General features: G+C 36.0%; 1 protein-coding gene across 2 annotated transcripts in view; it reads left to right on the plus strand.

Moving 5' to 3' along the window:
• LOC5575506 (monocarboxylate transporter 8) overlaps positions 1 to 27,063 on the plus strand; it is a 163,957-nt gene that overhangs the window by 17,567 nt on the left and 119,327 nt on the right. Inside the window, exons 2-3 of one of the 2 annotated variants that reach the window (XM_021847031.1) lie at positions 14,090 to 14,648; positions 15,416 to 16,436. In XM_021847031.1, the coding sequence (XP_021702723.1) occupies positions 16,100 to 16,436 (337 nt within the window). In that variant the 5' untranslated portion in view covers positions 14,090 to 14,648; positions 15,416 to 16,099. The remainder of the gene's footprint in view (positions 1 to 14,089; positions 14,649 to 15,415; positions 16,437 to 27,063) is intronic. The other variant, XM_021847032.1, reaches the window with a different exon arrangement.

A 27,063-nucleotide genomic window follows, 5' to 3' on the forward strand; every position in this document is an offset into this window, starting at 1 on the left:
TCGGATCTTTCCGCGGCGGTACGTGCCGTGAGGCCTTCATCTGCCAACATGAGGAACAACTGTGGGTAAAATATGGCTGAAAATTACGCTGATATTCAGCTTAGAGGAAAACAATATGCACTCTGTCTCTAAAAACACCCAGAATCTGTGTGTAAATATTTTCAATTGGGTAATAAGTCCATATGCATCATCAAGTCTGGAAGGTGTGTGCAAGTTTCTCGAGGGAAAACAAAAACAATATGTATATGACGATCGTATACGAATGTTCGTGAGTTCAAATGTCTTTAGCTCTATGTGTATTGCTTTCCTATTTTATTATCGTTTCCCTGGAAGCTACTTAGCATATCTTGGAATTGGCGATTTTTGTAACATAAAATCCAAAAGATGCTTGAAATTTGGAACTAATTTCTTCGAAACTATTATTGAAAGACACTATATCCATAGAACTTAATATTAATTATTTACTATGTGATGTTATTTCAATAAAAACTATGTTAAATTTATAAATTATTTGGGATTTAAGGAATTTCTTTCTATAATTTATCGTGCGCGAGGTACAGATTTTCAGGAGCACAGGTACAGATAAAAAAGATTTTTGAGCCTTCGGTACAGATATAAATGTGGCAACACTGCTCTCTCTATCCGTTATCAGTACTGTCCATCCAATATCCGTTATCAGTTGTTGCTTGATATATAATATCCGGTATACGCAAATCATATCATCATGAAAAGCAGTATGTATGAAGTAAAGACAAAAGTAATTGTTGAACCATGAACATCATTTTCACGCTCATATTACGAATATCAATGATTTTATAAAAATAACTGTTTAATTGTGAATGTACGATATTTAATTGAAAATAAAATGAGTTCACATATGCGGAGTTTACGGGGTGCACTCATTTCTTTCCTGCCTCGGACAAAAACCACCATTATTACATCTAAAGAAGAAAATATGTGTAGTTTATGGGGCGCGAAAATTTGTTTTCTGATTGTATTTTCTAACTCTGACAAAATCCATTATTTTTACATCTAAAACAGGAAATTTCAATGAATCGGTCGGTACCGATGGATTGGATAGCAGAATGTACCTTATATCGTAGTTTGCCTATATCGATTAACAACAGGTAAAAAAACAGTAAAAGCTAGAAACTAATTTTCTTTCACCTGTTGCAGCACGTCGTTATAGAAGAAACGTTACGATTGAATAAAAACTAAGTCTAATCAAAAGTTGCTTCTCATCGAGCTGATGTCGGCGCAACTTAATCGCATCAAGAAGGCCAGAAGTCGGTGCAAACGAAACTGCACAACTAGCTAGCAATCTAAACAAAGTCGGGAAGGTGATGCAGGTGATTATTTCCACAATTACTTTTAACCTATTCAGGTTGGAAATTGGTGGAAGCGAGGATGATATCAAATTAAACAATTTATCGAGCTACGAATCAAATACTACGTTCACGTTGTATGTACATTTGTACAATGCGACATATTTGACAATTAAGATACGGATCTTGTTGGATACACGATATAATAAATATTGAAAGTGAAAGAGCAAAATAGAAATAAAAAGGGTATATTTATAAAGATACGGCTTCCTCAAATGATTCGAGCGATTCAAAATTAACTCAAACTTTATTTTTAGAATAATAGCCGGAACACTTAAATTTAACTGACCTGGTTTTGATATCGGACACACTTGCAAGACAAAAACAAGAAAAAGCAAACAAAATTTCACCCACGATTAGCGTCGCATGCGAATCTTTAAGATCGTCGTCCGTTCAGAGAGAAAAAAATTGAGCGGCGGGGAGTTTTAAGCAGACGATAATGCGAACGGGGAGTGAGCGCGACGGGCTGCAGCTCAAAATGCCATAAAACGCCGACCGAGACACAGAGCAAACGGCAAGACAGAACACGTTCTCAGTATAAATTTCATTAATGTTGTTGATTTGTGAGACGGGTTAATATGCGAGTTATGTAGTGAAATAAAGGAAAAAGTGCGTCATTTTATTGCCCGGCGGAAGTGGATTTCTTGCTGTTTGAATGTTTCCAGTTGTAGCTTAGTTGGTGCTTTGTGGGATGTGTCCTGTTATTCATAGTTTTGTTTAAATTTGTTTAGAAGATTTCTTTGCTCAAGTAGCTGATAAGCTAAATGAATTGGGCATATTTCTGAATTTGACTAGCATTTCTAATCAATAAAAAGATGCACACTTTATATTCAATCAGATTAAGAACATTTGTAAAGAATTCTTTCAACGTCGCTGCGGCGAATATTTAGCTCATGACGTAACAATTTTGATTGGAAATTGAAGCGCGTTGCATACAATAGTTTAATTTCATTTTAACTAAACCAACTGCTGGTAGCTGAAATTCTGTATGAATCATTGTTCAAGGTGAAGATGAATCGAAGCCAAAGTTCAAATTTTCAAGTGCACGGATCTGGAGAACCAAACATCCGATTGAGCTGAAAACCTAATCGATTGGTCACTAGCTGGTGGTGACCAATTGATTAGGGTTTCAGCTCAAATGGATGTTTGGTTCTCCAGATCCATGCTCTTGAAAATTGGAACTTTGGCTTCGATTCATCTTCACCTTAACTTTAAAATAAGGATTTCAGTTCTACTCTATGTAATACTTCCAGAATATTGGCAAGTGTGCAATACTAAGTTGGTGTGCAATAATTGGCAATCTACCCTTTATTTGTTCTATTATACGCTCACCGGCTTCTGTACGTGTGATATATTGGTGAGGTAGAGATGAACTCAAATTTACTTTCGATCACACTGCCTGCAGTATAGCCCCAACTCAACAAGTCTACCAAAGTTTAAAGTTGTATTTTATAAAAACAAAGGATAATGTTGCTGAATTTTCAAAAAACTGCAGATGAGTTTAAAAAGTTATTTCATTAATAAATCAACATGTTTCCCTCTCTTCTAGCAATGGAGCTTTCGTAGCAAAGTTTCCCCTGATCGGAGTGAAGCGTGACAATGTTATGGCTTAACGAGCTTCGCTCAGAAAGGTAAAGCTGCCGGAAGATATGTTTAAAAGCGACAAAGCTAATGTAGCGTGAAAGGGATCTGACAAGCACGGTTTGCAGGTGTGTGCTCTGAGGGAACCATATTTGCAGAATGATTCTTCCTCAAAGGATTAAAAGAAACAGGTTTAAGTTGAGTGGATTATCGAAAATTATTACCGTATTAAAACGATTTTTGATCCATCGTTTGAAGGGTTACGGCTTCCAGAGAATTAATTAAACATAAATTTCATCCGCCAAAACCCCACCGAGCATGGCGGAAACTGGATTCGCTTTCCGTAAATCATAAAGATAATTGAACCATTACGGAGAATTAACTTTTACTTCCTTCCGCACAGTTTCCTACGAACTGCTCTTTTGTGAATGGACCCTTTTTTTACTCCACGCGCCTCGGTTGCATAACGAAAATCTTGCAATTCCGCTTTGACGTTCAAAGTTCTGGGACTGCTACCTTATTTCCGTTGACCGAAGCTGAAAAGTTATCAAAATCACCTGGAGCTGTAAGTTGTATACCGGTAACTTTTTTTGCCAACTGCCAAGCCAAACTGGTCCATCGCGCGTGAAACTGTTCGGGCTGGAACACCTAATTGTTTCGTTCTGTTTATCATAGTCATAATTTAAATGCAAACGAGTGAAAACACAAGTTGAGCCGTGCTAAGAGCTACTTTTGCTGAAAGTCACTCTTCTTCAACTGCTGAAAAGCTTCGTACTGAATGCCAGCCTTTAGGGTTGGCATCCAGTAATGGGAAAACTTTTCGCTGAGCAGAATGTTAATTAGCAGTGGACTGATCTTGTTATGATCCATCTGTTCACCAGCTGTTAGTAATTTTTTCTTAGACCTGGAGAATGAACGACTGGCAGACAATGAAACAATAGCGCTCCGAGTGACTCAATTATCTTAAATTCTTAGAACAATTATCATAAATTTTTATATAATTTACTCCTATACCGCTAGGATAAGGCTGGTTTAAGGTGAGATCATGATTTTCGTTGGATAATTTGAGTCACAAACGAATATTTCAGATACTTTCGGACTAGGTATGATTTTGGAAACATCGCACCAAGAATCACAATTGAAAGTCAATCTTATTGCATTTTACAAAAAAAAACATCAATGTACATCCTGTTTAAGAAATCCAATACTGGATATCGATCAAAAATGGAAAAATCATAGTCTAGCCATTATGGTCTATTAGAAAGAAGTTAACAATTTTAGAGAACAGCTTTTGCATCACATCTTGAAATAGGCATGCTTTTCTGACTAACTGTTAACGGACGTATGACGTATCTATTGCCTTGTATTTCAACCTGATGGACTGAAATTTTGAACTTGAAATTTATTTTTGGATCACACAAGCATGGTCAAAAACACTAATAACACTGCGAAACACATTTTTGTCTCAAGCACTTAAATTCCGCTATTTTGCTATTTCTGCTATTGTAAATTCAAAATTTGATTATTTCAGCCAACTTGCATGCTAGTTTGTCAGCTTGTATGGTAATTTATTTGCTTAATTTGCCACAGAATTCTAACTTCATGTGTATAACAATACTTATCAACAAAATTCATAATACTTTTGATGCTCAAAAGCTATTTTATGATGGTTTAGAAAAATGTTGTATTTTACCATATGAGAGAAACGAATAATTTTGTATGCAGACTGCCAGCATGTTGGAATAAATCGATTTTTTTTTTTTCTATCTTTATTAACGAGATTTTTAGCCCTGGGCTAGTTCATCTCGGGACCAACGGCTTTACTTCCCTTCCGAAGGAAGTCGTCACTATTTTTTTTGTGACTATCTCGGGGATGGGATTCGATCCCAGGTCCTCGGCGTGAGAGGCGTGTGTTCTAACCACTACACCAGGCCCGTCCCCCATAAATCGATTTAATCTCAATTTTATTGTCCAATTTCAACCAAATTATATCTCAAGTCCTATTTTGCATGTTTGATGGTTAGATCACAAAAAAGTTTCATAAATCATACTTTAAATTTTATGTAAACGTCAATGAAATCAATGTTTTATACAACCTTGGAGACCTGTAGCCAAAAACACATGTCTGTACATTTCTGACAACGGCATCAAATTTAGCGACCCCAAATCTACTAGAGACACACAATTTAATCTTGGAGACACTCAAACATTTTATTTTTGTTACGCTGTGTAATTTGAAGGTGTATATGCGTGTTGAACCACTTTTAAACTAACTATCGACAAACAATGATTTTGGAAGTGCATCTCGTACTCCCAGATTAGAACAGTCTGTTTTTTACTGAATGTCTTTTTTATTTGCACCAGTGTCTCAAAGTACATTAAATCTTAATAAATTTAATCGATCGTAATACAGTCACCGGCAAAATAAAATGCCCACTGGGTTGTAATCACAAAAGTTTTCAAAAATCGTTTGTTCATGAAAATTTGCATAAAACGGGAAATTTTTCGCATAAAAATGTGTACAGCCGCATAAAAATGTGTAAATGAGTGATGCACTTGACAAAATTCTTAGAGAGCAATATGTCTCTTGTTGAAGATATTCGTAGACTAGATTGCATTAAAATTATGTACAGCCAACCCTCCATAATTCGATATTGAAGGGACCATCGACTCACGTTTTACGACCGATAGTCCTATTTGCGCTTAAAATATATAAGTGACTGTGTGGTGTTCGAAGTACAAAAATATTCATAAACCAATTGATGGTTTGGGTTCAATCATAATAATTGTCCGCTACACGATTTGCAGATTTGTTATTCGAAGAATTTGATGAAACTGCTTTTCAACAAACATGATTTTCGTGTACGATCCATACTTTGGTGTGAACATTATTGTTAAGCTACGGCGGTACAATAATTAGATTATGGATATTGATTTGATTAAATTTAAAAAAAAACCTCAATTGCATCTTATTCAGATTGGCTGAACAAAAGTGGAACTTGATATTCAGCTTTGAGTGTACTGCTGAATAAGAACGCAGCTCAAATGAAGAGTTAGATCAAAAGTGTCTTCGACAAAGTAGTTCAAAATAATATTTTCTTCCACCAATTTCTTAAAACAAAAAAGTTTGGTTCAAAATTTATACTTTAATAAGGGCCACTCTTTTTAACTTTTTTCTTAGAATATGCAAAACTCAACTACGAATAACTTCTCTCAAGACATTGAACGTCTTTAACCAACGAGAACAGAGAAAACACTTTAGAGACCGTATTGACGTACTTAGGGGCCCAGATAGCCGTAGCGGTAAACACGCAGCAATTCAGCATGACCATGCTGAGGGTCGTGAGTTCGAATCCAGCTGGTCGAGGATCTTTTCGTAAAGGAAATTTTCTCGATTCCCAGGGCATATAGTATAATCGTACCTGCCACACGATATACACATGCAAAAATGGTCAATCGGCAAAGAAAGCTCTCAGTTAATAACTGTGGAAGTGCTCATAAGAATATTAAGGTGAGAAGCAGGCTTTGTCTCAGTTGAGACGTAATGCCAGAAAGAAGAAGAAGAAGAAGATTTACTTCTGAATCTCCACAAAGGTAGGAACTGGTAGGGACGTTTGTAAGTTAGAAGGATCGTTGGGCCATAGGATTTACTTTGATAAACGATCAGACCATACAAACAATTATTTGTGAGACTTGAAGTGACGAACCATTCAAAATTTATTGAACAAATAGCATCATTCCTACAGCTGTCAGGACGAAAGCTTGTGTTTTACTCATATGAAAAAAAACACGATGTGACCATTATAGATCACTCTTATGCCGACATTTACAGTGGCGAACCATTCAAAGTTTGTTGAATAAAGTGAACCTTTTGCAAATCTACATATTTGGACTGTTCAAGTAGACACCTTGTAAATGCAATATCTTTTTAATTTATCAATGAAATCGAAATCGGTTTTCTGTACATCGATCGACTAATATTGTACAATATTGTAATAATAAAAGAGCCATAAAAATAATTAAATTTAAAACCAATAAGGCAAAACGTTAGGGACAGTCGATTTTTGGAGATTATCGAAAGCGATTATTATTAGAAATTGACTGAAAAATTCGACAATCTATATTTTCTATTTTCAAAAAAGGCTTGTTCAAAAGGATCATCAATCAAAAGCCTGCAGAAAAATATCTGGTTATTTTTGGAGTAACAATTTCTCAAATATCATAAAATCATTTTTCACTGATTTTTTAAGGGAAATGTATTATAAATTTCAATGCAACTAATATGAGCAAATATTTTAGGTTTAAAGAACGTCCTGATGGAAGTACTCATATAGTTTTAGTATGGAAAACAACCTACGTCTTCATAGAGTTGCTAATCTGGTCCCCACGTCTCATTAAAAGCACAATAGAAAAACAAATGGTTTATTTCCAGAAGACCTTCCAAAGCACAATGACAATCATCAAAGTTGGGAACACTGCTGTAATGAAATCGAGTTTATTTTCCATCTACTGTTTTCATAATGTGTTATTCTGAGATTACCTATCAACATATTTGGAGAAAAACGCTTACAATTTGCAGTAGATCGATAAATAGGCGTACAAAATTTTAAAAGTGTGTGAATTTTCAATAAAACGACCATAAGAAGATAAATTGATACCTAAGAGTGCGGTTAAGCCTCGCGATATTGCTCTCTTTTATACAAATATAGTTTCATTAGTAATATAAACCAATTTTAAACACGATTTTTACTTAACTTTTTGGTGGGAGTAAAAGGATGGTATTATAGCAAATTAGACCATGAAGGATCAATCACTAGAATGATCAAATGTCAGAGAACGATGGAATATGTATTATTATTATTTTATAAAGCGCTATGTTTAGTAGAATAATATAATTTGTTCACAAAAAGGAGGATTTTTGTTATGCGAAAAATAATGCTTAACTTGTCTGTTGTCTGTTTGTCTGTGGACCAACTGAGAAAGAAATCACTCTGGAGACGAAGGAAAAATAACACTTTTGCTTTTCATGCAAAAAGTCGCTCTTAGGACACTTGAAATGATAGGTTTGATGAGAAAAGCCGAATATATCAAACACAACTTAATGCAGTTTCAGAATAGAATAGAATCCTGAGCAGGGCTGTTAAGTATCATGGCCGACTTTCGGCACTGATGAAACGAGGTTTTTCACTGTCACTAGACGAAGCTATATTTCATGTGCTTACTCCGTCATGTCGAAATGACGGAGCAGTTTCAATGTTGTTTTTTTTTCATAAATATTTCTATCTTATATTTGGCAAGTTTAGCGGATATTCTTCCATGATTCCAGCGATATAAATAACAGTCATTTCAGATAATGAACTAAAAATTGTCAAATCTACAAATCTGTCACAAGCCGCAGCGACGAGAAAAAAAACGGCAACTACCAGCAGCTTCATTTTTTTTATCACAAAAATATATTCAAACAGCGAAAACTTCTTTTATTTTTCGACATTTTTGCTTCATTTTTTCACGAGCCTTCAAAAGTTTCTTCTATTTTTAGAATTATTATTGATCATTAGTCATATGATTTCGAAGATATTCAGATATTCCTTGGGGGACCGACAATCCCCATATAACATTTATTTGACCACCTTTTTGTTTTTAGCCACTTTATCAAAAAACTAAAATGTGGGCTATATAATGTCAGGTTATAAGGAGCTCTTCTGAAAAAAATCATACAAATCGATAGAATTGTCTCCAAAAAGTCTGAAAATTACAAGAGGATGTTTTTTGAAGTTTTCCAGATCTTCATACGGCCAGATTGGCACCAGAAACCGAAATCTTCATTACTCAAAAACGGTTGCACCAATTTGCATCATTTTTTCACAACAGACTCTTATGACAACATTGTCTCGAACAGCGAATAACCGATTATGAGAAAAATTCTGTAGACAGAGATATTTACGTGAATTATGGCGAAACGTCAGTCCCCCAAGAAATTTCTGAATATCTCCAGAATCAGATGCCCAATGATCAAGAGTTTTTTGAGGGCTTGTAAAAAATGGTGCCAAAGTATCGAAAATCAAAAAAAGTTAGTTCTGTTTGAATATTTCTTTGTGATTATAAATCAAGCTGCCGGTAGATGGGTTATACATGGTCAATAACAGTACCGGCCACGTCCTTGGAATTGACTTTCGTTTACTTATGCATTTCCACAACTTATCCCAATTTGTACTGTGTCAATATCGGCAGCGGCCACATCTTTCAAGTCAGGTGAAAATAAAGGAAGGAATGTTCATATATGTAATGTTTGTTCGTGAGAAATTTGTATCCTTAAACTAAGCTTGCGATATATCCATCTTTATGAAACAAATCTTAAGAAGTTTAAGCAGATTGACACAAGCAGCAAGATCAGTAATACCAAGCTGAGGGTCGTGGGTTCGAATCCAACCGGTTGAGGAACTTTTCGTAATGGAGATTTTGTCGACTTCCCCGACTAAAGTCTTATAACTGGATGATTTCAAATTGATAACATCTTTCATTATTCCTGTTTTCATTTTGATACTTTGTTATCAGTGATAACCGAATAATAAAAAAATACATTATTGTATTCGTGAAATCGTAAATGATTGATAACAGGTTAATAACATACATATGTTATTACACATCTTTCCTAAAACATTTTTATGATGCTTGTGTTAAAAAAGTTAACTTTTCATTATACAAAACTTTGTAAAATGGTTTGGATCATAATTTAAATCCAGAACACTCATCTTTTAAACAAATTCCGTGACTTATGGTTATGGTCATGAGTCAGGGATACATGAAAAAATATATATGATGCACATTTAGTTATTAATGATAACTAAATTTGAGTTCTCAGATGTGTTATGATGGCTGTTAATTCAGTCAATCAATCATCAAATGATGATAATCAGGTAAAAAGTTTCTTTATCATTTTTTTTTATTCATTTCGGTTGTGGTAGTGTTTCGTGTAGTGAGTCACCAAATGTTAGTGATTGTTCAGTCTGTGCATCTTTGGGTAAATATGTAGTTCATCTTCAATAAATAAAAAAGAACAATCTTGAGAGTCGTGTACACACTTCTCGGCTGCTGTAGATCAGTGGTTCCCAACCTTTTTCAAACTGCGGCCCCTTTGCAGATACCTCAATATTAACGTTCTAGAAATAAAGGTGAATGAAATTAAAGCCAAATCAGTCATAGTCAATGCACCACAGATAATGTAAGAATTCTGCTAAAGATCATTTGTAGTACGCTAAAAATCTTGCCAAGAGTTTCCCTGAATTATAAAAAAACGGTAATTGAGAAGCAGCCAACAGAAAGTCCCGCAAGTAATTTGTTAAAGGTATTCCCAGGAGTACGAACAAGATACCTTCTAGCACCATCCTAGAAGATTTTCATGAGATTCGAATTATTGAATATCTCTGAAAGTTCCAAAAGAATTGGTGAAGTTCTCACCAAGAAATTATTCAATGATATATAATATACCTCTTCTGAGCCAAATAATGTTTGTTGTTGACATTTGCGAAGAAATTCGCCACGAACTATCAAAAATTCTATCAGATATCCACCCGAAATTTTGCTGAAAGCTTTCAGTTTTCTACTGCAGATTTCAGTTGAAAATTTTACGATGATCTCGCCACGCCACGCTGACAAGACCTGTACAGGATAAAGCCGAAAATATGCCAGGAATTTCCTATGAATAGCTCTGGCAACGATATAAGTTGCATTTTCAAGCTCGCATTGGAAACAAATAGTAAAAACCGGTGAGGTAAAACGAAGCCTGTATTCTTTCATTGATAATATTGCTAGTATTTCGACAAATAAAAACGTAGGGTGTCAAGTCGCATTTACGGAAAATGTGTTCTCTTTATCGGTTCAAAACTTGTTTCTAAAGTTATACAATACACTGACGTTATCTTTTGCTTTAATATGTTTAATATGATGTGCATTACATTATACCTTGTTCATTAACTTCAGACAGTTTGGCAGACAGAAAGTTTTCTTTGGAAAGAGAATAAAACTGAATAATAAGAAATTTTCAGAGTATGTGAAATATCAACTAAATGAACTAAATGAACTAAATGAACTAAAGCTCCAAAATACCGCTAATTCCTTAATTTTGAGTTGATGAAATTATTTCCGTTTTCAATAATGTCATATCATGTTTAGTTTTTGAGATGTTGAGAATTGAAAATGCATTATTTATCGAATCCAGTTAACTTGCTTGTAAGCTTACCAGCTCATAAGCTGATATTTGTGCTTAATTTACTGAAAAAATCAGTGTTTACGTACTGCAAAATAGCAACTCACGATGTTTTGTAATATTTTCGTTACTGTAAACCGGGGTCACATTGATCAGCGGGGCAACATTGATCGCAATGACCCTCTATATAAAAAGTTCAGTTCAACATTTCCTATCCTTGAATTGCTAATGAACATTAGGGTTTTTGTAAAAATTAAGTTGACCTATAAACGGTTTCTTCACCACCACTTAGGCCTTAAACCAAGTTTAACTATATGGGTAAACGTGGTTTACGGACTAAGCGAAGGTGAAGAAATTGACCCTTAATGCGTAAATTTTTCAACTTTTGGAAACAATGCTTTTTATGATAATGCTCAAATAATCATGTCTCACACGAGTTCTGAAAACGATATGAGCAGAATAAATACTCTCTTAAACATTTTTTAACCATGATTCAAACTTCCAGTAAACAAAATACAGTATATAGACACAAGCATCAGGTGTCAGTTCTTGTTTTAAAAATATACAATTTGCACATATGCATTTTCAAATGGAACCTTAAAGAAATATCCAAAAAATATGATCAATTCTACCCCGGATTACGGTACTTCAGACTTGCAGTAAACCATTTGACTTAAACTTCCAGATTATTTGATGGACCTAGAATGTCATATACAGATACACAGATAGGCTTACAGAACGAGTTTGAACATGAATCCATTGCTTACTTTGAGATCAACTATTTAGGAAATGTTTCGGATTTCATCATAAAACCACCAAAAAGGGCCGAATTCTTTTGTTCGTTTAGAGAAGATATATAAATAAAAAGTATGTAAAATTACGCACTCTCTGGGAAAGAGTCTGCAACTCAGCTTAGTGATCAATGCACACTTTCACAGCTATTAGCACACAGATTCTTGACCGAGCGGGAATCGAACCCAAGCACCTTCAGCATAGCTTTGCTTTGTAGCCGCGGACTCTAATAACTCGGCTAAGGAAGGCTCCACTTTCGATTTGTTATCTATGCGATCCTTTATGTTGTTTGATCACATTAACGAACCAACGAGGTTGCATACTATATGACCAGATTCTTCTCACCCATATTTTATACACATTAACACAAATTCCGTGACTCTAAATCATGTTCCCATAATTCGCAAACAAAAAATTCTCACCATCTAGAAAATACCAGAACGACCACCCGATGTACAATCATCGTTGGTTTCCCCTAATTGAGTAATCCACCGCAGATAACCTCAATGGCATTGAATCATCGTGCATTATTTTTATCTTCCTTTCCAATGAATGAACACAATTACTACCGAGCTAATCGGGTACAAGCAATGTACTAAACGCTTCATTACCAGTCCGGTCACCATTTCTTCGCGGTTATCTGGAAACCAAGAGGCAACATCCAGTTTCTGTGCCACAACAGCCAATAATCGTTTTTCTTGTTTTATTTAAATATTAACGTATCATGTTCTCTCATTGTAGCTGTCGCATTAACAAAAATTTATCCACCAATAAATAATTTTATTTTCCAGCACCACAACATTGCGCTGTGCCCAGAGGGGGCTACTATGCAACTTTCATGTGGCTCAGATTTTCTTTCACAGGAAGTTGTTCTTGATCATATTAAACAAGTAAATGAAACCCGCAAAATATTCAACCTTGGTTTTTTTGTGAAATTGTATTTTTTAATTTGTCATAGTTGTCTATAGAAATTTGTACATGAAGATCAACGAATGTATCATCTATATTTTGTTTCAAATTCTAAATAATATAAACGCTGATGATGATGACGATATATGCCCATTATTTTCATGATGCTTATGATGATGGTGGTGACGGCTTCAGTTGGATCACATTCATAATAGGCCAGGGATTGAATCCTGAGAAAATTGAGAGAATCTCTCACGTATCGCTCTCTGTAACTATCATAATATGCAGCACATTATGAGAGACTGTTTATCGTATACTGCTACAACTTTGATCAGATCGGGGGAATAGCAGTGCATGATAAAACCTCTCTAAACAAGCTCCAAACCTGGGGGATACTATTGCTATCGGAAGTTCGGGGATTGTTTATTGTGCCAGTAAAGTAAAACATCTACCCCAACGGTAAACAAGCGAGAAAAATGGATCTTATCATCGCTCTCTTTGAGGCTATTGTTCGCAACTCCTATTTATCAGACTTGTTGCAACTTGCGATACATTGTCAATCACGGACCGCAACTGATGGGATATTTTTCGTTGCTTGCTTTGATCGTGCTTCGAAATCAAATGAGAGCGAATTCTGCAATGCCTGCAATAGGCTGGTTCAAACAAAATATTGTATGTTGAAGGTTCATTGGTATAGTATTTTTTTTTTTTTTGCTTAAGGCGAAGTAGGCCGTCATTGAAATTTGTACGCGTCGTTGATGATTCATCTCACGATTTCGAATCAAAGAATATCAGTTGGTTTTGCATTGACGCAGCTGAAAAAGTATCAGCATACTTTATGTATGTTAGCGCGTACAGTGATACTTTTTCAAGTCAATATAAACTATCAAGACTGAGTTTTATCACTTTAAAATGCAAGCTGAAAAGTCATCATTGTTCCCAAAACGAATGACGGGCTACTTAGCCTTAAGTGGTCTTATTATTTTGTCCGTCTATAGGCATCTCCAAACATGCTCAAAAAACATTTTGTCAAAAACCCAAGGCACAATATTTTGCAGTTTTTACTAGCTCGTTTCTTATGATCAAGAGCAACGTCATGTTAAAGGAAATCTGAGGAACATGAAAGTTGCATAGCAACCCCCTTTGGACATAGCGTGCTCACCGTGCTCACCAATTGAACTGACACATTTCTTTCTCCCTTCGTTTTCCATTGCAGTCGAAAAACCACTGATCAACTCACCAAACGGCAGTTTGCATGCGTCGAATTGTTAGTAAGCCGTTAAGTGCAGAATCATCAAGGCTCAAGTGCAAAGATTCCCCTTTATTAAATAGCATCATCAGCTTTCTGGCCGAGTGAGGATGAAGCTGCAAGAAACCGGCGAAGAAATTCATAAATACGTGATTTTACGATCGGATGCCAACTCGACGCCGAGTGATCTCGTTGATTGTCGTAGCCGTCAGCGTCGAGGGTTTTGCGGGAGGGCACTCAGAACGCCCCCCAGTTGAGAGGAGGAGGAGGACCATCTTTGTCCCAGTCAGCTAGTGAAAACGATATTCAAATTAAATGGGTGACGTCTTATAAATCAGCCGTTAATACGAATCCCGGACACATTGGAATGCTATTTTGGGGGCGAGATTGCAAAGGGACAGTGCACGGGTGTATAATTGAGTAGGTGCGAAAGAGAGTGAAATTGTTTTGTTCGCCCGGCGAGCGAATAACAACTGTGATACAACTTTTGTGGAATAACAAGGAGTGGGAAAAAGGTTTTACGAGTGTAAGAAAATTATCAATGCTCTATGGAAAATCAAAAACTGCTCCATGATAAATGAAGCTATTCGTCGATTTCATGTTCGATAAATCTTGTTCGATAAATTAATTAAATTGCTTCCTAAATAACTTCAGTGTCACCGGTAAAACTACAAATTATCTAAATTGAAGTTCAAAATGTATCATTAGGGCACCTAAGGGAAAAAAGCTAAAACATGCAGTTAAAATCATAATATATGTGATTTAAACTTATAAATCGTTCAATTTTAAATATTTTTATTATTCAAATGTATGAAAATTACGACTAATTTAAAATTTTACTGCGAAAACACTTGAAATATTAATACGAGCATTGATCGTTTAGTAGATATATATTTTAGACATGATTCTTTTAATGGCGCAATCCATTGATATTTATGGGACTCTGACACAGATAAAAATTTGTAAATGTCATTATAGTGTAAACTGAAGACTATAGGTAAAATATATCAAATTCATCTATTCTTACAGCATCTCATTTAATTTTCAAAGGTGCAACGAAAATTTGCGAGGAATGCAACACATTGCGTATTTGGAAATAATCTACTAGTATAATTTTCCACCTTAAAGAAGAAAATTCGTGGTTTTATCGGTACCACTGAAATTACTTATGGAGCAATCTCATCCATTTATGGAGCGGGTCACAAATTGTAGTCGTGAAAACCCGCTTTTATTATGGAGCAGTTATTAATTTTGTATGAAGCATTTTCACTATATTATGAGTGCATTCTATAGGCTTCCAACGGAAAGCAAATAGTCAATGAAATCCCACCGCTCAAGGGAACGTCGTTTCAGCAGAAATTCCATTCAAGCAAATAGACAACGTCCTCTCGGGTGCCGTCAAAGTTATTGCCCCCGACCGTAACATAGAACTTTCTCTCCAGTAATCAAGGGCAAGTCAAACGAATTTCATCCCGTCACACAACTGAGCATTTGTGTCCCGTGAAGGCGAAAATGTTCGGTCAGCCAAACTTAAGCAATCCAAATCATCAGTGCATGTACAGAAGCTATCCGACGCTACCCCGAACCTCCTATCCCCAACAGTCCCAACAGCAACCTTACTTGTTCCAATCTATGACCCTTCCATGACAGTATAGTCAAAACCGTCAGACCCGTAAAAACAATTGCTATTATTGCAATAACAACATCAATCTCACCTGCACCTGTTTGTCGTCGAGTGCCTTAGGATACTTCTACTCGACGTCGCAAACTCTAAACTCGGCCCCATCGACTCTACCCAGACGTTCCCGTCCCACCAATCATCATTATCTGCCCACATATCCCTACCTACAGGCTCCCATCCAGCCTCCGTTCCAATTTCAACCTCTGATCCAACCTCCCCAGACTGCCACTAAAGCCACCTCAATCACTCCACCGGTTCGCCAGACAAAGAACCAGGAATCGCAAGTCGACGAAGAGATGCTCGGAATCAACACATCCAACGACCTGGACTCACCGGCCTTGTCCGCATCGCCTCCACCGGCCCCAGCTCCTCGACCTCCACCCTTCCGGAACGGTTGCCAACGGTGTCGATTCACGGCATCGATGGCTTCTGCCAATTCAACACTGAGCCGATCGCACCAGCATCTATCGGGAAGTGCCAGCAATACCCTGACCAGAGGGAACACTCACAACAGCAGCCTACGAGAAAGCAGCGGTGGAGCAGCGAGCGGTGGTGGTAATCACATAGCCACAAGCACTGGCCATTTGCACACGGCTGGCACGACGGCAGGACATCAAAACGGGACATATCCTGGTGAGTAGTTTTCCTATGATGCCGTTCCAAGCGTATTGGTCGCATATTTTTCTAGAGGAAAGTCACGTTTTTCTTCAATCAAGTCGATATTTTTTGTTAATTTGAATGAGTACAGGCAAACCCCGATTCAATATGGATTCCGATTTCAAAATTGTCCATAAAATTGAATTGTACATAAATCGAAGTTTATTTGTTTTGGCTTTCATTTTATTTTATTGCTGTGTGCGTTTGAAATGAAAATATCAAATGCGAGAACACCAAACGCGGTAACATTTTTCACAAAGAAGGCGAAGTCAAAAATTGATTTTCTTTGCTAGGTTGGCGGTGACTTCGATCCTGGTTGCTAAGTATCCTTTGATTTATTTGTGTTACCGCGTTTGAAACTCAGCAGGATACAATTAGCAACTCAAACGCAAACAGCAATGGACCAGTGCACGAGTTCACTATCTGACGTTTGAGCGGTGCCGTGTTATTTATGTGACCATGGCAACGAGTGGATTCGGCACCGCTCAAACGTCAGGGATTATCAAAATGCATTATTATCACTGAAACGATCCTTCAACCCTATTTTTGTTCAATAAAACAAAAGAAGTAAAGCTATTTTACGGGTGACTTCCATGACGCACGGCTCGATAAGGCATTATCTTCATGTTTTGTACTCAAATACTAGGATTTTCAATGCGAATAATCTATATTCCATAATTGGGACACTTTTATTGCGAAACAATATTGCCATAATTGATATGAAGATAATACTGAAGATGGGGCCCAGATAGCCGTAGCGGTAAACGCGCAGCTATTCAGCAAGACCAAGCTGAGGGTCGTGGGTTCAAGTTCCACCGGTCGAGGATCTTTTCGGGTTGGAAATTTTCTCGACTTCCCAGGGCATAGAGTATCTTCGTACCTGCCACACGAAATACGCATGCGAAAATGGTCATTGGCATAGTAAGCTCTCAGTTAATAACTGTGGAAGTGCTCAAAAAGAAGCTGAGAAGCAGGCTCTGTCCCAGTGGGGACGTAACGCCAGAAAAGAAGAAGATTATACTTTTTAAAACCAATTTTAAGGCAATTTAGAAGGATGCAGAGCTACTTGGGCACTTCCATGATTCACTTTGACATGAGGGGTGCTTCTCGACCGAATTTCAGTTCATGCTGCTGATCAACTTGGAGTGGACACAACAAAAACTATTGTCACTGTATCTGTAGTAATTGCTCAAGATATTTCTTTATTCACTGCTTCCTATAACTCTGTTGGGATTCTGTCATGAATAGCTCCAAATTATCTGAAAATTATTGACAAAATCCAACAGCATAATATTGGAAAAATTTTAAAATCAAGATTTATTTTTAAGTTTCATTCAGAAATTCATCTAATTTATCTTCTAAAATAAATTAGAAATTCATACTAGCATGAGTTTTTAAAAGCTTTCTGAGCTATTTCAATAAATGATGCTGATATGATCAAAAGATTCCTACAGGAATTATTACAGAACTTTAAAAGGTTCAATTAAAAATTCTAGGCAGGTATGGGACATTCCTCTACGAAGTTTTTATAAGCTTCCTTCGTGAATTTCATCAAGCGTACTCCAGGGATGATTCCATAGGCCATTCATTCTCAGTTCTATCAAGGAACTGCTTCAAGCGTTATTAAAATAACGGCTTCGTAGCCGTGCGGTTAGTGTCACCAGGCATTTAACCGCATCGTGCTAAGGAGTGTGGGTTCGATTCCCGCCTCAGACCGGAAAACTTTTCGTGGGGGTTGTTTTCCGACTGTGCCATTGGGCGATGCATGCTAGTCCGTTGTCTAGTGTGGTGCTTTCTTCAAAGGGCAAATGCTCACTGGAAGCTTCAACGTGTCAGTGTCTTTTGAATAAAATAAAACATCCAACAATAATTGTGAAGCAATCTATTCAGGGAATTGTCAGGGTAGAGATTTTTCCAAGAAAGTTATCTAGGGATTATTTCATGAATTCTCCTAATGAGTCATCAAACAGTTCAATCCGTCCTTGAGTTCTCTTAAGCAGGCATCAGAAAGTTCTTCAAAAGTTTTCACAGATTCATGTGCAGGAATTTCCAAGAGTTGCTGCGGAATTTAAATCAGAGCTTAAGCTTCTGGTTCTTCAAGCATGACAGTTTGGTATCCAGAAATTCAACAAAAAATCCTCTAAAATATTTAGGAAAATTTCGGAATGCCTAAGTAATGTAAGGAGTTATGCCTCAGTAATGTAAGAAGTTCTCCTGAGGAAATTTTGTGTTAATATCTTGGAGCTGTATCCAGAGAAACCTCTAAAGATATTTAGATGAATCACCGAGAAAAGTTAAGTATTCTGGAAGTTATTCTTAGACACATGAAGTAGTAACTAGTTTTGATTATGAATGAATTCCAGAACGTTCTACAAAAAACATATTTGTAGATTTGTTGTATTGCCATCAAGTAGGCTGTTGAAAAACGCCATGAAATGTCCCGTACAAAATGACGGTTCTATTCACTCCCGTTGTTTCCAACTTTCCCGTTTAACATTCTGTACTTCTTATGTACACAAACACGTTGGAACGCTTTAGGAACATAACTATGGAGGAATTTTCAATATCCGATAGCCCGTTTTCAAGACATTTCGTGACATACAAACACCATTCCATTTCCAGACTGTTTTTGTTTTACAGTAATCTCTCCCTTACTCGATATTCTGTATCTCGATATTTCCCCTATCTCGATAGAATGCGCAGTCCCTTCACTTTAGCATGCTTTGATACCTCTGTAAGTCGATACCTCTCTAACTCGATGTTCCCTAACTCGATGCTATCTGTTTCAGTTTCCCAAGTGAATTTACCTCTCTAACTCGATATTTTCATGAATAGTTCCAAATGTCCTCCAAATGTTAAAAAAATCAAGAATTTGAATATTATGACTAAATTGATAGTAAAATTGAGGTTTACTGCCTATTCCTGGGTGATAAAATTTTCAATTTTTGCCGGCTGGTAATAAAGTTTCACATAGGTAAATGTGGTAAAATTGTATTATATTTCACATTTAAATTACTATTTTGAATGTGTTTTGTCAAAATATATAAATGTTTAAAATTTTAAAAATATGTGTTCTGTATCTCGATACCTCCCTAACTCGATGGTCCCTTCAATATCGAGTAAGGGAGAGTTAACTGTATATAATTTTTTTATAATTTATGTAATGGGCATGGATACATATAATTACCCTAATAATAAACTCTGTATTCAAACGAGGGACAATCGAAGATTTTAATGATTTAACTTTGTAAAAACTTCAAAAAATTTCAAACATCGCTTAAACGTTACCCCGCACAGTGGTATTTCCCTATCTATTTAAGGATCAATTAAGATTTCGATTGGTGTTTCGTGAATATAGTGCTGGTAATGGTAATAGAAGTAGACTTAAATTTCGCGATAATCACGTGGCTCTTTTCACTACTGTAGTTTTAAAAAGTGAATCTCATCAAGTAGCTGTAGTAGCTAGAGTTGGTAAATTTAGTTCAGTTCTGTTTCGAATACTAATAATGTTATTTGCTTACAGCGAGACATATCAACTACATACGTTTGAACTTGTATGAGGTAGAACCGACTTGCGCATTAACATCATGCATGCTTGTCGCGTAACTGGAAATCAAGAGCTCAGTTTTGTGGAGATTGTTGTGGCGAACAGATGTACTAGTGGATTAAAATGGTAGTACTATACAGGTAGGACTCGATTATCCGGATTATCGATTTTTTTTTCACTCCGGATAATCGAATCCTCCGGATAATCGAATCACTAAGAAAAAAATTGAAACCTTCGATAAAAGAACTTAAATATTATCTTTATTTGTTGTTTTATGTATATGATGCTGTGGCGTAGCCAGAAATTATTTCTAGGAACAGTAGAAGTCTTTACGATAAAACAAAAGTTTTGATCAGCGTACACACTTTTTCAAACCCCCTTTTCTTAAATACGCTCAAAACTGCAATTGTATATTGCAATATCAGATTATCTCAGATTTCTGCATAAAAATTGAAAAACAAGAACATCAAAAAACAAATTCTGGATAATCGAGTCTAAAATTCCGGATAATCGAATCCCGGATAATCGAGTCACCGGATAATCGAGTCCGACCTGTATTCGGATTTTTCATCTACTTATAGGTATTCCTCTAAACAGCTCAAAGATTTATTATAATATATTTTTATCTTTAACATAAGAATGATAAAGAAGATATGGGTGAATGGATTTTCAAACTTTTTCGAACTTTGAACCGCTCTAATTATGCATATGAATTAAAACACCAAAAAAAGTTGTTCTTATGATTTTTTAACTGCAAGATATATTAAAAATGTTGTAGTAGAGATTGAATTTTGGATTACACAGTTTGAGAACTACTTTGAAAATGTATTAGAAAGGATTTTTTTTTAATCAAGCGTGGAAGCACACCTCGTCTCGTGCTGTATGACGAGCTAAGACTAGCTATGCTTTGATATGAACAAAAGATTCATAAGAAAATGACAAATTTGCTGAATAAATCATGGAATGACTCGTAGCCATTTCAAGTACGAATGATGTTGATTTGGGAAATGCACAGCATAGAAGAGTAGTTTAAGGTCTGCGCGTTCGAAGAAGAAAAAAAATGCACGTTGAAGGCGATGAAGTAGACGGTGACATTTTCATTATGTGGTCGTTCAGAGTCAGTTAAGCTCCTCTTGGATTTGATTTTCGTTCTCCAGGCCATACCGCATAGGTGATGTTAGGCGGCGTGTTTGCTCATTGAAATATACGAGAAATGTGGTAAACATCTCATTCAGCCACATTCAGAAAAAAATCCTAGTTTAATGAGCTGTGTTGGATAGAGTACTGATATGGCCACTTAGTTGTTTTGACCAAAGAAAATTAAAAATGAAGTATGTAAAAATTCAACACAAATTTCAGTTAAAATTTTGTACATGTATAACAGATTAGACTCTTCATTAAAATCCACAAAAATAAGCAAAGACAAATAAAATTTAGAACGAATACAACAATAGACATTTCACAAAGCAAATTCTCAGTAAATAACTATGGAACTGCTTATGAGAACTGGGAAGCAGACTCTTTAATGAGAAGAATAAATGATATATTATTTTACTATTTCTACTTTACCACTCTTTCCAGTGTGGTATAATGTCTGAGAGATATACTGCCGTTATACGCATAATTGTCCCGTGTTACCTTCTGTGCATTTTGACTTTTTGTCATCAAACAGTTTCTTTTGACGTATAGTTTTAGAAAACACTTACCAAAAATTAACTTTGTTCAGAAACTCAATGAAAATCACGCTAAGTCAATTTGTCCCATTATTGATTTTCCACGCATAACTGTCCCATCACTGTATTCCTACGCATAACTGTCACACTATACAATTCGCTGCGCTGATCTCGAACAAAATATTCAGTAGGCAGTTTTGAACTAGCTGGTGTTTGGGAAAATGGTTTTGAACATCTTCTTACGTTGGATTTACACCCCATGTGGAACACAACCTGTTTTATGTGTTTGTAATATCGGGATGCGTTCATCATTCATGCGAGCCTGACGTCAAATTCGATTGAAATTTTCAATATCAAAATATTATTTCTCATCCGTTTTTCAATGAATTTCAGTTGAATTTTCAGGGTTGATCACAAAATTCTTCTAGTTTTTCGAACCACGGTCATCGATTGGAAATTTACCGTAATTATGGATTCACCACGGAGAGTACTGAAATAATCCCACTTGAATAATCAGTAATCACTTTAATTTCGAGTCCATGGCTTGCGACAAATCTACTTTATGATTTAGCAAACCAAGTCTAAATAAAAATAGTTCGATCCTTTTTGGATGACTTGGCCACATGCTGGGTTGTTCCGAATACCGGTTCACTGGTGGAAGTGGTAATTATATTGGCGAATCTGAAACCTGAGTTGCGACACATCAATTTTCATGAATTTGCAAATCAAGCCTAAAGGTGGTTCAAATGTATTTGAATGAATTGACCACATTTCGGATTGTTCCGAAATCCCGGTTCCCTGAAGGAAATGGCCTCTAAACTGTCGGTTCTGAAACCTAGCTGGCAACATCAAACTTCATAAATTCCCAAATCAAGGCTAAAGAAGGGTAATTCAAAGGTTCTTGGATGACTTGACAACATGCCAGGTTGTTTTGGATACCCTGTTTTCCAGAGGAAGTGGCCATTATATTGGCGGTTCTGAGACCTATCTTGCGACATATCAAACTTGATGAAGTCAAGAAGAAGTCAAAGTCAAGTCAAAGAAGAATAGTTCAAGAGGGTTATTCCGGATAATTAGTTCTTCGGTGCAACTGGCAAATATATTGGTGGTTCTAAAACTTAATTTGATATTTTCAAATAAGGTACCGCGGTGCAAGTGGGAACGAAAAAAACGATAGTTCAAACAAATTGTTCAATCAAATTTTCAAATGTCAATATTTTTCAAATCCGACAACACAATCACGTTTTGGCCACATATTTGCTGGTGTGTGCATGAAACTAATCGAATAATTTCGAAATTGTAAAAACCTTGGAAGAAAGTTTTAGAAGGAGCCATTGGACGCAGTTACCTCGCTAAACGGGGCAAGTGGGACACATCCAGTTTCATGCGTCAATCCACATCAGTAAGTCAACTATTACAATAATAGGATTGATAAGTCATAGATTTTTAATTTTAAGTACATATTTGATGTACATAAGGGATCAACCATAAAATAACGTTACGTTTTAGGAAGAAACCCTTTATTTAATAATATGTCACCTCACATTTAATGTTAACTGAAAATTCCTCAATAAAAGCGTAAAGAGGAATCAAACATGTTCAAAATATAAAATTTATAAGTTGTTAATTGAAATGTAGCACATAAACAATCAATAATTGACAAAATTATAAATATGTTTTGCTATTATTTATATGCATGGCAGAAAACCACCTTATGGGGTGGAATTGTTTTCCATTACTACTTAATTTGGTAGAAATAACAAATAAAGTTTAAATAAAATAGAAAAATAATCTTTCTCATGATGCATTTCAAATTTAAGCTGTGTGTTTGTTCAACTTTGATGTCGTATTTCAAAAATAAAAAATAAATTAAAAAATAAGGAATAATAACACTTTTTTCCCCCTCTTATGCAATTACGTAATTTGAGGTTGATCTTTTTTGACAAAAATCATTTGTTTGAATGTTTTAGTGCTACTCTCTAGGAAAATGTATGAAACGTGAACGAAAAGTTTTGATTCTGGTTTTTGTTTTGATAGGTCCCACTTACTCCAGGTACAAATATATTTTGGGGTAAGATAGACCATCAAAAATTTCATATGAAATGAAAACAAAATACTGGTTTATCGTTAGCAGCTTGTAATAATACCTTAAATTATAGCTTACTGATGGAAATTCGATTTAAAACACATTTATTTTCTGCAAGTCAATGCAAGACGTGAAACGTGTCACAATTTATCATACAAGTTGAAAATGGCGCTGAACTGACAACTGTTACATGAACCACATGGAAATAAAATAACAATATGTTTAGTATTAAATACATTCCTTGTCATTGTATCTTCAACTTTCTAGAAGAATACCCCCACGAAAAACTTTTCCTTATCATGATTTTTTAAATCAAGTAAAAAAAAATGTCAAGTCGTGTGACATCTAACTCATACATTTTTTCGTTATCACACAGACAGAAAGCTTTGGTTTCCATAATTTGTCACTATAACCAGTGGGACTGTTATGCGTAGAAATTCACCAAAAACCCCGTATTTCTAGGCATAACAGTCCCACTTTGAAATACGTAGCTAAATTTACTTTATTCCCATAATGCAAACTCTTGACTCTAATGAACACGCTATTCTTGTAAAGATTGTACTTTAATTCACCACACACCTGGTCAATACGAGGCCTAAATGTATTAAAATCTTCAAACGCGTTTTTCTCGATTGCATATTTTGGAGCATGGGACAATTATGCATATAACGGTAGTATAGTACTGGGCGCTTGATCTAAGTTTCTATGTGCGAATCCCGTTATGCTGATTTTTTTCTTTTTCGTTTGATTAGCGAGATTATAAATTATAAATAAAAGTTCAATCGACATATTATTTCAGTTTTAAGGATATTGATTTTAACAATCGTTAAGTTGTCCGAACGTAGCCTATATGCAGATTAGACTGGCCCAGCTCAGTATGAGAGAAAAATAAAGTTGTTTAATTCCACGGGGCAACACCCAGGATTATTCCATAGGGTTAGATGAAGACTTCCTGAAATTTTCAGCTCATTTGATCGTTTCATGAGCTGGCGCAGTTGAATTGAAGTTAATATGGGAATTTCAGCTCAAACATATGGGAAATAAAACATCATCTCCTATTCAGGTCAGGAAAATTGTTGATCGCGTTCAATTGAACTCAGAATGTCAAAAACACTATTTGATACCATAGTGAACAATATTGTAGAAGGTTGTCCGATGATTAACATTTAGAAAGTTGGTTTTTTAGCCATCTGAAGTAGATTTGCAATACTGCTTAGTATTTCTGCAACATAGCTGGGTGGTAGCCACTAAGCGCATCATAGCCACCTATGACGTTGGGCGAGCTGCGGTACAAGGTGCATGCATATAAGTGATTGTATGGGAGTGCTGATCTTAGCCTCACCTTCAATAACTGAAAGGTTAATGAAAATGAGCTTAAATCCAGATACAACCTTCTGCAACTATGTTCATTAGGGTTTCAACTAGTGAATTTGTCATTCTGGGCTCAATTGAACGCGAACAACTAGTATACGGAACGAAACAGTGACATAGGGTCAATTTTCAATATATTTGAAATGTATATTCCATACATAATTCGAATTGAATGCGCCAGCTGGGGGAGCAACCAAATGAGTTGAAAGTTTGAGAGAGCATTTTTCTTACCCTAAGGCACATATCAAGGGGGTGCCCCGTCGAGTTTTACAACTTTTTTTGTTTAAGGGCCAGTCTAATGCAGATAGATTGCTTTACGGTAAAATAGTATGAAAACATACGCTGCTCTCAATACCCATATAATTTAAATCTTCCCTTTTGGTTCAGGATCTTTTCGTCATGGAAATTTCCTTGGCTTCCCTGGGCATAAGGTATCGTCGTACCTACCACACGATATACGAATGCGAAAATGGCAACCTTGGCAAAGAAAGCTCTCACTTAATAATTGTGGAAGTGCTCATTGGACACTAAGCTGAGAAAAAGGATCTGTCCCAGTGAGGACGTAATGTCAAGGAGAAGAAGAAGTAGACGTATATTGCAATGTTATTTAAACAGTCATAAAGCTCTTATCTACAGTAATTACCATTTGGTTCGTTTAGCAAAAGGGCAATATACATCCCAAGAAGGTAGAAACGAAAATCATTTCACATAGAAATAAAAAAGATTATATCTGTTTTACGATGTGAACCACCTACGATTGCACTCGTAATATATGAAATAGTTTGCTTCTTTTGATGACACATACTCGACTGGCTTCTGCAGGAAACACAGAGCTCAAAAGGATCAACGGGAGCGACATGAGACATCTCGAGTCATAAGTCAGAAATAAATTTGAGGTAAAACGGATTCGAAAAACTTCAACTTTTAAAGTGCTCTTGCTGTTGGATGGTCGAAACTACAAACCACTCATCAGATAAGAAGTAGATTCTTCTTTTGAATGGAAAATTCAGAAAAAGCTAACTTCCCACTGATAGACTAAGACACACTTCTGGTGGTTTCTGCTGTTCCACAGTTGCATAGACAAAATATTTTTCATTCGTCTATTAAGCAAAACGGCATACTGCATTACGAAGTTGAATTCATTCAATTAGCTTCAAAAAAAATATGCTGTCTTCTGAGTTTTCTTTCTAAGCTTTAGCAAAAAGTTATCATAACTATTGATGTAATTTGTGTACATTTGTGTTTTAAAGGCTAACAATGACGAAGGGCACTTCTCAAATATTTAGTTTTAAAAAACAGCGCTCTGGATTTCCGTTTTAAGCACGTATTTTAAATTAAGATCACCAATATGAACATTAATTGTGAAAGCTCATACTTTTCTGGTAGTTAACTCGGAAATTAGTGTAGCAACTATTGTGTTTTTGACAAGCACGTCCAAACTAGGCAGGATTGAGCTTTTTAACCGCCAAAGGCAAAAAAGCTCTAAATATACCGTGTAAAACGCATAATAGAAAAAGGTTAATGTTAATTTTTCAATCTTGACTCGCAAACATCAAATTAAATTACAAACAAAGAAATTGAGCAAAGTTTTATAAAATATTTATGAAGAAGCCTTGTCTTGTCTTTTGTCTCATGTTTTGTATTACCGCGGTGCAACTGTTATGCAGTTATATTTGTATTCTTATCCAAGTCATAAAGGCATTACGTCCTCACTGGGACAGAGCCTGCATCTCAGGATAGTGTTCTTATAAGCACTTCCACAGTTATTAACTGAGAGCTTTCTTTGCCAACGTTGCCATTTCCATTCGTACATCGTGTGGCAGGTACGATGACACACTATGCCCAGGGAAGTCAGGGAAATTTCCATTACGAAAAGATCCTGGACCGACCGGGACTCGAACCCAGACACCTTCAGCAAAATTGTTC

This window comes from Aedes aegypti, chromosome 2, assembly GCF_002204515.2.
Source record: "Aedes aegypti strain LVP_AGWG chromosome 2, AaegL5.0 Primary Assembly, whole genome shotgun sequence".
In the NCBI taxonomy this organism is placed as follows: domain Eukaryota; kingdom Metazoa; phylum Arthropoda; class Insecta; order Diptera; family Culicidae; genus Aedes; species Aedes aegypti.